The sequence below is a fragment of the Heterocephalus glaber genome, unplaced genomic scaffold (assembly GCF_053883595.1).
Source record: "Heterocephalus glaber isolate CG9 unplaced genomic scaffold, H.glaber_assembly_v1.0 deba00001504, whole genome shotgun sequence".
Classification (NCBI taxonomy): domain Eukaryota; kingdom Metazoa; phylum Chordata; class Mammalia; order Rodentia; family Bathyergidae; genus Heterocephalus; species Heterocephalus glaber.
The window spans coordinates 8,751,315-8,764,651 of record NW_028258324.1 but is presented as its reverse complement, the minus strand read 5'-3'; the positions used below and the strand labels follow the sequence as shown (position 1 = coordinate 8,764,651).

Below are 13,337 nucleotides of genomic sequence, written 5' to 3'. Positions count from 1 at the left end.
TCTGATTGTGTCTAAGGATTGTCCCTGGGGGTCTCAGGTTATAAAATTTTTCTTGGCTCGCATGTCTTGCTGGTCATTCTCTCTACTTGCATACTAAGAGACATCCCCTGCGGGGACACAGTAGGCACGAAGTACAGTATTTCTCACCTTTCCCAACTGCCTCTGGAATTAGAACCAATCCCAGGTCTGGGACCGTGGGAGCCACCAAAGAAACAGCAATGGCAGAGGTGGAGCAGCTGGGATGCAGGCCCTTGCTCACAGTGACGCCCGTCCGCCAGGAAGTCAAGGCGTGGGCAGGGACAGCGGAGCAAAGGCCCTGCGGGCCCCGCCCCACTCCACTGCCCCGCCCCGCCTGGCGCCCCGGCCTGCCAGTCCCGCCCGTCCCACCCACTCGCCCGCCCGCTGCGATCCTGCCGGACCCTGTGCTCCAGCTCTTCGACTTCCCGGCTGGAGAGTTTCGGCGACCACCCGCGGCATGGGCACAGCTTCCTCGCTCGTGAGCCCTGCGGGCGGGGAGGTGATTGAGGACACGTATGGGGCGGGCGGCGGCGAGGCCTGCGAGATCCCGGTGGAGGTGAAGCCCAAAGCCCGCCTGCTGCGCAGCTCGTTCCGCCGGGGCGCTGGGGTTGCGGGTGCCGGGCCCGGGTCTCTGCCCCGAGCGGCGGGCGGGGGCGGCTTGCTGGGCGCCAGCTTCAAGTCCACGGGCTCCTCGGTGCCCGAGCTGGAGTACGCGGCGGCCGAGTACGAGCGACTCAAAAAGGAGTATGAGATCTTCCGGGTCAGCAAGAACCAGGAGTTGTTGTCCATGGGCCGCCGTGAGGCCAAGCTGGACACCGAGAACAAGCGGCTGCGGGCCGAGCTGCAGGTAACTGGCCGGGCGCAACCAAGGAATCCACCCTGTCCCCTCTCCAAGCCAAGTCCTTTGCAAAGGCGCGTGGAAAATGATCCTCATTTTGAATGATCATTATTTTCTGAGCCTAAGTTTAACTCTATCAACTCCCCTTCTCTTTTTCAATTTCTAATCCATTCTTTCCGACACCTTGAAGCAATTAGCCTGAGCATTGGGAACCCGCAGATGCTACTCCGCACGAAGTAGACCAGGAAGTTCACACACCCAGACGCTGGTGACCTCTGCTGAAGCAACCTGAGAAGTCATCCTAGGAGTGTTGCTCCCCCGCCCCGACCACCTGGGATGTACAGACCTCCAGCGGGGGCTGACTGCTCAGTTTCTTTTGGAAGCACCACAACTGTAGGGTTTCAGTGATCTTGATAGGAACTGTTCTGGAAGCCTCCTGTTCTCACCATCTTAACTGCTGAGGCTGAAAACCCTCCCTAGATGTAGTCAAATTCCCTTAGTCCATTTGGTTAGTTCACTCAGAGCAGTTACCACAGGCTTTCCATTTTAGTATCTCTTAAGGTAGCATATAAGCAATAGGTTGCTTTACTGTGAGCAAAATTCTGAGACTGTGCTATTGGTTTGGGGGCCCCTTTGTGACGTTTGTTTACTCTTCTTCTTTACTAAGGGGGAGACTTCTAGACACCCCAGGTAAACCTTAAAAATTGTACTTTTTTTTCTCATAAAGATAAGAAAACTGAGGTGTAGGGAAGTTTAAGAGCTGACCAGTATTTCAAAGAAGAGGTATCAATCTCTATTATTTTAGTGTCCAGATGTCTTCATTTGCTCTAGTTCAAGCATGTTTGCATTTTTTCCATTATGTGATTGAATAAAGTAGCAACATGCAGTTGAGAACTGATAAAATAGTAGATTATTAAAATTCTAGAATATATAACAAATGTAAGAATGTAAAATCTGGAAGAAAGTTTTTATTAAGCAATAATAAGATAAATTATTCCAGGCGCTTCAGAAAACTTACCAGAAGATTCTTCGGGAAAAAGAAAGTGCTTTAGAAGCAAAATATCAAGCAATGGAGAGAGCAGCTACGTTTGAACATGACAGAGATAAAGTTAAAAGGCAATTCAAGGTAAATTTCTTACAGTTTTATCCTCAGAGTGACACAGTGTATATTATATAAGTTTATATAACACTGTGATGAATAAGTATAATAATGTAGAATTCATGGAAAGTTCTAAGAACTGGAATAAAGCACTTCTTACATTTTTGAGTTGGACATGATAAACTTGAGATAGTTTCAAAGAAAAGATGTAAAAGTGAACATTTTGATAGAGCTTTTGAAAGAAAGGAAAGCAGTGTTCTATGTTGGAAATCTTTTAGAAATGTTTGGTGATGCTGTGTGTAAAAGAACACTCCTGAGAAGGAGGGAAGTAAAAATTTGTTAAACATCATGTAGTGCCCATGACAGTTCCACAACACACACATCCATCCTGCCAGAATCCCAGTGGGCTCCAGTTAGGAAATAGTAAGGGACAGTTTCTGAGATATTCATCCTACAAAAGAGGAGATAGAGGACCAAATGAATATAATTGTAGGAATGAAAGGTGTTGCTCTTTAAAGTTGATGACACAACCTTTTGATTATGAAAAAGGACTCAAAATTCTCCTTTTAAAAAGATTTTTAGGGAGACCAAAGAAAATGAAATTCAGGACTTACTGAGGGCCAAGCGAGAGCTGGAGAGCAAGCTTCAGAGGTTGCAGGCTCAGGGGATCCAAGTATTTGATCCTGGAGAGTCGGATTCAGATGACAACTGTACGGATATTACTGGTAAATTTTTTTCCTGATTATAGTATGCTGAGCTGTCATCATAGCTATAGTGATATTGTAGAGCCAACTCTGGATTCTGCTCTGTGCCTTTTACTTGTCTATATTAGCTAGGCGGTTGCTTAGACTGCTTTTACCGAGTTGCACTTCTTAGTATCTCTGCTGCTAGGGTACCACCTTTCCTTAAAGTATGTGACGTAATAGGCTCAGGTTCTTTCTCTCATGTTGCTCTGCCAACCCAAACCCATGGCTTTTCTTGATGATCCAAGAGCTGTGACAGGACCCACCATGACACCTGCATTTTAGTCAAAGGGACACAGGAAGGGGAGAACCATTGCTTTCCTGGAAGGCACAACCTGAAAGATACATGGGTCACTTCTGCTCAAGTGCCCTTGTCCAGAGCTATACCTAGGAAGATTGGAAAGTGTCATCAATAGTGAGGGAGACATGTGTCCAAATAAAGTCTGAGCTTCTGTTTGCAGAGGAAGAGGAGAATGGATATTGGAGTTAGTATTCCCTGTGGCCTTATTTTTACACATAATGAGGTATTCTGTGCAACTGTCATTTAGAATACCGGCATTATATTTCACTGAGTGCTTTCCATTTGTAGTTTTGTGAGCTATTCATAAAGTTTTTTGCTTTATAATTAAATGTACAAAATGTATTTTTCTAGCCATAAAGAAGAGCCTGAAATCACAGAATGAAAGAGGTCACTATATTATTTATAAAAAGATTAATAAAGTATGACTAACACTGAAAAAAGGAAAAGATTCTGTATGCAGAGAAAAATATCACTTTATAAGGCACTGTAATGCTTTCTTACAAAATGATGTACTTTGGAGTAAAATATAGTACAGTGGACCCTCAAGTTACACTTGGCCTGACATACAAACAACTTGGGCTAATTAGGTTAATGGAAGATTAATCTTCCTCTTGTTATCTATAACATGTATCCAGGTAAACATTCAGATCTCAGCTGTATTGACTTACAACCTACTTGAGTTACAACCAGGCCTTGGGCACCAATCAAGTTCATAAGTCAAGGGTCCGCTGTAACTGATGACTCTTTTTTAATTTTTGTTTTAGTCCCATTGGAATCGACAAGTGTCCTGGGACTTTTATTGCTAACTTTTGAGAAAAAGATGAAGTTATTCTTAATGACCATGAGCAACTGAAAAAAATGGTCCTCATGATTGTTTCAGTGTCAGCATGTCCAAATGTGTAGTGTTTCAGAGCAATCATAATTGTCTTGGCAAGTTCACAAAAAGAATTTAGTATCTTCCTCCAGGTCTTTCTTCTTCATATTTTGAGTTTAAGTTGAAGAAGGAATGCTTCAAGGAATGTTCCCATATGAGATTCAAAAAGCTACAAATAGTAAACTTAGTTTTGTCAGAGATTTGGCCCAAAACAACAGTCCACTTATAGTTAGTTCAGGATGCCATATAGGTAGCCTGGAAAATATGATTTATTAGGGAATCATATGTTGTAAGTAGCTGTTGATTCAAATGTTAATTTTATGGTACTGGGGAGTTGAAAAGGATGTACTCCCTGTGCAGACAGTTTATATCCTAATGGACTGCAGCTATTAATTATTAGTGTATTAGGAACAATCTGTCTTTAGTTCTTTCCTTAAGATCTTAATTGATACATAAGATATAGTTAGAAATGGTTTTTATAATTTTATGTGAGAGTTTTTAGCTGCCCTCTTACTGTAATTCCTTTTTTTTTTTACTCTTGTTTCTTTTCTTCTTTCCCTTTTTAATTCCTTCTTTGAATTTGAGATGATAACCAGAATTATGTTAACTAGAACCTTGGAATTTTGTCAAAAATTGGTGGCAAAGTACTTTTAAAATTATTAAATATTTCTTGAATTTATAATATTGTAATGTTTTTAACATGAGAAATCCTGCTTAATATTTGTGGTGAGTTTTTGGACATTCAGTAAGTTGACTTTCACAAGCTACAAATGTCGTGCTCTAACAGCATCTGGAACCCAGTGTGAGTACTGGGCTGGTGGAGCCCTGGGCAGCGAACCCTCCCTGGGGAGCATGATCCAGCTTCAGCAGTCCTTCCGAGGCCCAGAGTTTGCGCACAGTTCTGTAGATGTGGAAGGCCCCTTTGCAAATGTCAACAGAGGTAATGCATGCTGCTTGCCAGTTACCTGCCTGGTGGTAGTGACTTGATGTTTTATAATCTTGCGATAGTAGAGCTTCCATCAGCAAGGCCTGAAGTTTGAAGTCTGGGTTCCTTCCATGGATGCCATTACTGACCGGGAGTGATGCAGCTGCAAATTCATGTGAGAATCAGATGCCAGCCAGCCTGGCCAACCAGGTTCTGGTACCTGTGCATCTGCGCCGAATTCTTCGGCATTTTAGTTGAGCAAGAGGAGTTTGATGTAGATTAAGTGAGAAACAATAGGTTTTAGTTTTTCTCTCTGCTTCTTTGACAGTGTTGAAGGTTAAAGCATGCCTTGGAGAAAATACAAAAAGCCCTGTTAGATCATATAATAATATAAATCCAAAGAATTTGCTTTTTAATTTTATATAGTGTTCAGAAAAGCTGGAAGAATCTGTTCAGAATTTCAGTATCAGTGTAGACCTACAAAGTTATAAGTACCTCTACTTTTTCTTAAAACTGAAAGTTATTTTTCTTTTAGCAAAATGAGAATCATTTTTTAAATTGTGCATTTTATTTAGGCAAATATATATTAAAATTTTCATATTCAGCTAGATGTGGTGGCACATGCCTGGACTCCTACCACTTGGGAGGCTGAAGCAGGAGGATCATTCCAGGTTTGAGGCCAGCCTGGGCTACATAGTGAGTTCAAGGCAAGCCTGCACTATGTAGTGAGATCCTGGATCAAAACAAAATTTTCATTCTCATTAAACCAGTGTAAGGCTGCCTTTCATTTTATATCATTTGTAAACTTGCTTGAATCTAGTTCAAGAAAAAGCAGGTAGAATAGTAGATTATTCTGGGAATGCTGACTCCTGTGAAGGAGCAGCCTAACTGCACAGCTCGTATGAGCTTCAGCAGTCTTGATAGGACGTTTGACTATGGTCACATAGTCCTGAAATCTGACTAGAACCGCTGCTACCCCAGTGAAGACCATTGGTGACAGTTGCTACTTCTAGTCCCAGAACAGAATTAGATGCTAGAGAACTGTTTCTCTTCGGTATCATTCTAGGAGCTATGTCAGTGTGAACACGAGATCAGTTCCATTCAATATGCCCGTTGTGTGTTGTCACTTTTTTTGAATCATCTTGTCAAATGTGTCTGGTAATTTTTCATGAACTTACGGAAATTTTGTTTTCAGATGACTGGGATATTGCTGTAGCTAGTTTGTTGCAGGTTACTCCCTTGTTTTCACATTCTCTGTGGAGTAACACTGTCAGATGTTACCTCATTTACACAGATGAAACCCAGTCTGAAGTGGATCTTTTCCTAAAGGTGAGGATATTTATAAATTCTGTATTCACTGCTCTAAAATGTAAGTTAATTTTATATCATATTCAAGTTACTATTGTATTTAAACCAAGAAATTTACTACTGACTCGATGATACATCTTAAAGAACAGGAAGCATCTTGGGCTTCTCTCGAGAAAATCTTGTTCGCTATTACAGTATATGCAAAGAAAGATCGATGGTGAGCCAAGGTGTTTTGTGTTTTAACTTTTTGAAGGTAGCATTCTTAGGATAGGAGCAAAAACACAAGAAGATTCTAACTAGATATAGTTGGTTGTGAATATCAGATTAAGGTATTGGAACTTTTATGTTTTTAAGTATTTCATTGCATATTGTCCAGGAGGTTTAAGACCCTCACTGGTCAGGCCTAAGTTAGTTACCTCTGCTAGTTCTATCCTTCAGACTGTTTTAGGTAATAACAAAGTTTAATCCTTGTCATGTGTGTTTTTTTTTAATTTTTCGAGGCAGCCTTTGGAGTTATTATAAGGTAGGGGTCAGCTGACCAAAGCCCGCTGCCCAGTTTCATATGGCTCACAGCTAATAATGGTTTTCATATTTTAAATAGTTGAGGAAAAAAACAAAATAAAACAGAAGAATAATATTTTATGATGTGAAAATTATATGAAATCTAAATTTTAAGATCTATAAATAAAGTTTTATTGGAACATTAACAAGCTCATTCATATATATATATATATGTATGTGTATTTATATATATTACGTATACGGTAATATGTCTGTGGTTGCACTATAAGACATTTCAGTAGCAGAGTAAATTGTGACAGAAACCAAATAGAACACAGGTCCTTGCTAAAACAGCCAATTTGTTAAGCAGTTATTTTTGTGAAGATACTTGCCATCTGACCCTTTGTACAAAGTTTCCCTATCACTGTTCCAAGTGAATTTTAAATAAACCTGCATGTTACAAGCTAAACTTACTGTATCAGTATCCTTCAAGTGATTAATTTATTTAGCTTTCCTTTGTGATCTTTCTTAATTTGGGTAAAAATAAAAAAATATGAAATAAGGACAGTTTGAGGGTATTACAAATTTCTTACATAATAATCATTACCCAGTAACTTAATTTATCATGGACCAACATATTTTTACCAGATATCTGTCTGTTTTAATATTCTAATATATCATGGTAGAAGTTTCATACTATATATAGATCTATGGATCTGTTTTTGTTTTTTCTGCAGGGGAGGGGGGTTGACACAGAGACTTGCTATGTAGTTCAGGCTGGCCTAGTACTTGTTATGTAGCCTAGGCTGTCTCTCATTTGTGGCAATCCTCCTGCCTCAGCTTCTGGAGTGGTGGGATTACAGGCATCCACCACCACACCCAGCCGGATCTATATTTTTCATTCTTTAGAACAGTAAAAAAATAATTTACAATAGGTATAGCAAAAAGAAGCAAATGCCAAAACAAAATAGTCTAATACTTTCTCCTGTTGTTAGGATTATAAAATAAATCATTTTCTGAGCTGGAAAATAGCCATGTTGTTAATTGACTATTATGTTTGGGTGGGAGAAATTAGCCTTTTATTTTTGGTTAAAATGTGATTGTTATTTAAAATTTTTTATATTGGAAAATACCCAACACAACCTGTTCTAAAGTTTGCCTTTTAAAGTAGTATGAATCTTACTGTAACTTTGGTTAAGTACAATATGTTTTTATATAATTTAATTTGTTTATAGGACTATTCACCGAAACTTAAAAGAATGTGTGAGACAATGGGATATTTTTTCCATGCTGTTTATTTTCCAATAGATGTTAGAAATCAGTATCTCACTGTAAGAAAATGGGAAATTGAGAAGAGCTCTTTAGTTATTTTATTCATTCACTCATCTTTACCAAGGTAAGTTTTTTAAAAAGTCTATAATTTACTAATGGCATTAGCTATAAGTAGAATTAAGATGACCAAATCAACTTCAAAGAAAAGTTCTACTTCTTTTTTCTTTTTTTTAATTTATATATATATTTATTGGTACATTTTAGGTATAAAATACATTTACATTTATCATTGGGTGTTTGTACTAGAACATGATGCATCTTAGTTTTTATTTTTTCTCCCATTACCTGTGCACCCTTTACCCCCTCCACCCTTCTCTAGTTACACAGAGTTTGATTCCATTTTTTTTTTCTTTCTCATAATTTTTCCTTTCCCTTCTTCCCTTTCCCCTTCCCCTCCCACCATCCCCTAACCCTTGGACCTTTTCTTATTTCAAATTATCAATTACTCATTTTAATCGTTTTCATCCTTATTTACACTTTCAGTTTCTTACACCAGAGAAACTATTCGGTATTTACACATGTGTGTCCTATTTATTTCACTTAAGAGTATGGCTGCAATATGTATCCATTTAGCTATAAATGTCTCTAGTTTCTCATTCTTTATTGCTGAGTAGTACTCCATTTTATAGAAAAACTATATCTTCTTTATCCAGTTTCCAGTTGATGGGCACTTGGGCTGTTTCCAAGCTTTAGCTATTACAAACTGTGCTGCCATAAACATAGGTGCACATATATCGCTGTGGTATGATTCTTTTAATTCTTTGGGGAAGATTCCCAGTAAGGGAATAGCTGGGTCAAATGGGACCTGTAGTCCTAGTTCTTTGAGGTATCTCCATACTGATTTCCACAGTGTTTGCACCAATCTACATTCCCACCAACAATGGAGAAGGGTTCCTTTCTCTCCACACCCCTGCCAGCATTTGTTATTGGATGATTTCTTGATAACAGCCAATCTTTGTGGGGTAAGGTGGAATCTCAGTGTTGTTTTCATCTGCATCTCTCAAATGACCAGTGATGTTGAACATTTTTTCATATATTTAATTGCTGTTTTTACTTCTTTGTCTGAGAAATGTCTGTTCATTTCAGATGCCCATTTTTGAATTGGGTCTTTGAATTTGGGGGGGTCTTACTTTTTTCCATTCATTGTATATTCTCGATAGTAGACCTTTGTCTGAGGTATAGCTGCTAAATATTTCTCCCCACATTGTAGGTTGTGTCTTAGCTCTGTTGGTGGTTTCTCTTGCAGTGCAGAAGCTTTTTAATACAATGAGATCCCAGGTGTTGATTCTTGTGCTAGCTCCTATGCTACGGAAGATTTGTTCATAAAGTCTTTTCCTATGCCAATGTCATCAAGAGTTCTACCTAACTTATCTTCCAGCAGGTTTAGTGTTTCTGTCTTAATATTTAGCTCTTTAATCCACTTTGATCTTAGTTTAGTGCATGGTGATAGGTATGGGTCTAGTTTCAATCTTTGGCAGGTTGAAATCCAGTTTTTCCAACACCATTTATTAAATAGGCTATCTTTCCTCCAATGAGGGTAGTTGGCTCCTTTGTCAAAGATGAGGTGGCTGAGTATGTCTGGAGTTGTTTCTGTATCTTCTAATCTATTCCACTGATCCTTGGGTCTGTTTCTTTGCCAATACCATGCTGTTTTTATCACAGTAGCTTTGTAGCATAGTTTCAGGTTGGGGATTGTGATACCCCCAGCCATGTCTCTGTTGCCTAGAATTGCTTTTGCTATTCTAGGTTTCTTCTGCTTCCAAATGAATTTTTGGATTGTTTTCTCTAGCTCTGTGAAGTATATTGTTGGAATTTCAATTGGCATTGCATTGAATCTATATAGTAGTTTTGGAAGTATGGCCATTTTCACTATATTGGTTCTTCCTACCCAGGAACAAGGGATATCTTTCCATTTTCTTATATCCTCTTCGATCTCCTTTTGCAGAGAGCTGTAGTTTTCAGTGTAGAGGTCTTTTGCTTCCTTTGTTAGGTTGATTCCTAGATATTTCATTTTTTTAGATGCTATTGTAGAAGGAATTATTTCCCGAATTTCTCTCTCAATGGGTCGGCTGTTTGCATATAAGAAGGCTGTTGCTTTTTGACTCTACTGAATCTGTCAATTAGGTCTAGCAGACTTTTGACTGAATTTTTTGGATCTTCTATGTAAAGTATCATATCCTCAGCAAATAATGACAGTTTCACTTCTTCCTTTCCTATCTTTATTCCTTTTATTTCTTTCTCTTTTTTAATTGCTGTGGCTAATGTTTCCAGAACAATATTGAACAGGAGTGGTGATAGTGGAGATCCTTATCTGTTCCTGATTTTAGCATGAAAGTTTTCAGTTTTTGACCATTTAATATGATGTTGGCTATTGGATTTTCATAAATAGCCTTAATCAGGTTGAGATAAAGATTTCTCTTCCAAATTCCTGCAGGGTTTTTGTCATTAATGGGTGTTGGATTTTGTCAAATGCCTTTTCTGCATCTATTGAGATGATCATATGATTTTTGTCCTTCATTCTTAATATAGTGTATTACATTTATTGATTTTCGAATGTTGAACCATCCTTGCATCCCTGGGATAAATCTGACTTGGTCAGGGTATATGATCTTCTTGATGACCCTCTATATTCTGTTTGCCAGTATCTTGTTGAGGATTTTTGCATCTGTGTTCATTAGGGAGATTGGTCTGTAGTTCTCTTTTTGGGTTGGGTCTTTCCCTGGTTTTGGAATCAAAGTAACACTTGCTTCCAGGAATAAATTTGGAAGCCTTGTTTCCCTTTCAATTTCCTTGATGAGTTTAAAGAGTAATGGCGATAGTTCTTCTTTAAATGTCTTGTAGAATTCTGCAGTAAAGCCATCAGGACCTGGGCTTTTCCTTGTTGGTAAGTTTTTTATTACATTTTCAATTTCACTCATTGTTATTGGGGTGTTTAGAATTTCTATATCTTCTTCATTTAACTTTGGCAATTCGTATGTATCTAGGAATCTGTCCATTTCTTCTGTGTTTTCCATTTTGTTAGAGTACAGGTTCTCAAAGTAGGTATTAATGATTCTCTGAATTTCTGCTGGATTTGTTATGGCTTCACCTTTTTCGTTCTTAATTGCATAGATTTGAGCCTTTTCTTTCCTTTCTTTGATAAGGTTGGCTAAAGGTTTATCAATTTTATTTATTCTTTCAAAAAACCAACTCTTGGATTCATTGATTTTCTGTATCGTTCTCTTAGTCTCCATTGCATTGATTTCTGCTCTGATCTTTATAATTTCCTTTCTTGTAGGAGCTTTGGGTTTGTTATGCTCTTGTTTTTCTAGGAGCTTGAGGTTTTGCATTAGGTTATTTAACTGAGTTCTCTCTGTTGTCCTAATACAGGCATTCACTGCTATGAATTTCCCGCATAGAACTGCTTTCAGATTCCTGTATGTTGTACTGGCATTATCATTTACTTGTAGAAACTGTCTAATTTCTTCTTTAATTTCCTCTGTCACCCATTGGTTGTTCAGGAGGGTGTTGTTCAATTTCCATGTATTTGTGGGAGTTTTGCAGTTTCTTATGTTATTGATCTCCAATTGTATTACACTATGGTCAAATAATATACAGGGGATAACTTCGATTCTTTTGCATTTACTTAGATATGTCCTATGAGCTAGCATGTGATCTATTTTGGAGAATGACCCATGTGCAGCTGATAAGAATGTGTATTCTGATTTTGTGGGGTGGAACAGGAACACTGTAAACATCTATTAAGTCCATTTGTTCAATAGCTTGGTTCAGTTCTAGAATTTCATTGTTATTTTTTTTTCTGCTTGATCTGTCTATTTGTGATAGAGGGATGTTGAGGTCCCCCACTACAATTGTATTAGTCCTTATTTGGTTTTCCATGTCCATTAATATTTGTTTTGTATAGTTGGGGGCATTCATATTTGGTGCATATATATTTAAGAGTGTCATCTCTTCCTCTTGGATTATTCCTTTCACAAGGATGTAGTGACCATCTTTGTCTCTCTTAATTAGTTTTGGTTTGAAATCTACTTTGTCTGCAAATAAGATTGCTGCGCCTGCTTTTTTCTGGGTTCCTGTCTCAAGGAGAACTGTTTTCCATCCTTTTACTTTCAGTCTGTGAATTTCCTTTTGAGTTAGGTGTGTTTCTTGTATACAGCATGTTGCTGGGTTTTGCTTCTTAATCCATTCTGTCAGTCTATTTCTTTTGATTGGTGAATTGAGGCCATTAACATTGATAGTTATAATTGATAGATATGGACTCATCCTTGTCATGATGTTTTACTGTTGTTGGCTCTTTTATTTCTTATTTTCCCCCCTTTCACTTTAGTGTCTTACCTTGCGTGGTGCCTTCTCTCTGCCGGGCCTCATGGAGTTGTGACCTTCATTGTCTTTTTCTAGGATATTGCTTAAAATTGTTTGGAGTGCTGGTTTGGTGCTCATGAAGTTTCTCAGGTGTTCTTTGTCATGAAAGTATCTAATTTCCCCATTGATTTTGAAAGATAATTTTGCAGGATACAACAGTCGAGGTTGGAAGTTATTTTCTTTTAGGGCTTGAAATACTTCACTCCAGGCTCTCCTTGATTTAAGGGTTTGTGTTGAGAAATCTGCCGTGATTCTGATTGGCTTTCCTTTGTAGGTGATTTGTTTCTTTTCTCAAGCTGCCTGTAGAATTTTGTTCTTCTGTTGGGTTTCTGGGATCTTGACTATTATATGTCTAGGTGTAGATTTTTTTGGGTCATGGATGGTTAGAGTTCTATATGCCTCACTTATCTGTATGTTCAATTCTCTACCTCTGTCTGGGAAGTTTTCTACTATTACTTCTGTGAACAGTTTTTTATGTCAATTGTACTTTCTCCTGTTTTTTCGTGGACTCCTATGTGTCTTATGTTATTCTTCTTTGCAACATCTAGCAGCTGTTGGATTGATTTCTCATGGTCCCTTACTATCTTTAAGAAATCTCTGTTTTCATGGTCCTTAGCAGCAATCCTGTCTTCTATATCTGATATTCTGTCTTCAGATTCTCTTAGTCTGCTCTGCATGCTTTCAATGGAGTTTTTAATTTCTTGAATATCTGTTTGAATCTGTTTCATGGATTCCATTTCTTTCTTATGTTGGGCGATCATGTTTTCTATTTCTTTCTTATGCTGGGCATTCATGGTTTCCAGCATGTTTCTGATCTCATCTATTTTCTGATCTGTTTCTGCTCTAGAGCTTCTAATCATGTCTTTCATTCTGCTCACCATATCTGTATTTATCTTGGGGATTATTTCTGCTTTGAATTTTTCCAGAGCCTCATGCATCTGCTTTGTTACTTCCTGTGCTATCAGTTCAGAGGTCCAGGTGGTTGATTATCCGACTTTTCCACCTCATTTCCCCCAGAATTTCCTTTTTGTGGGGT

General features: G+C 38.4%; 1 protein-coding gene across 4 annotated transcripts in view; it reads left to right on the top strand.

Annotated features, from left to right (window-relative positions):
* Positions 1-342: 342 nt before the first annotated feature.
* Positions 343-13,337, top strand: part of Nphp3 (nephrocystin 3) — a 49,938-nt gene continuing 36,943 nt past the window's right edge. For 3 of the 4 annotated variants that reach the window (XR_001183186.3, XM_004834237.4, XM_021243301.2), the window contains exons 1-6: positions 343-865; positions 1,857-1,982; positions 2,530-2,680; positions 4,661-4,813; positions 5,994-6,127; positions 7,843-8,003. Coding sequence is in view for 3 of the 4 variants with exons in the window: in XM_004834237.4 (XP_004834294.1) it covers positions 476-865; positions 1,857-1,982; positions 2,530-2,680; positions 4,661-4,813; positions 5,994-6,127; positions 7,843-8,003 (1,115 nt within the window). In the remaining variant the exon portion in view is untranslated. The remainder of the gene's footprint in view (positions 866-1,856; positions 1,983-2,529; positions 2,681-4,660; positions 4,814-5,993; positions 6,128-7,842; positions 8,004-13,337) is intronic. The other variant, XM_004834238.4, reaches the window with a different exon arrangement.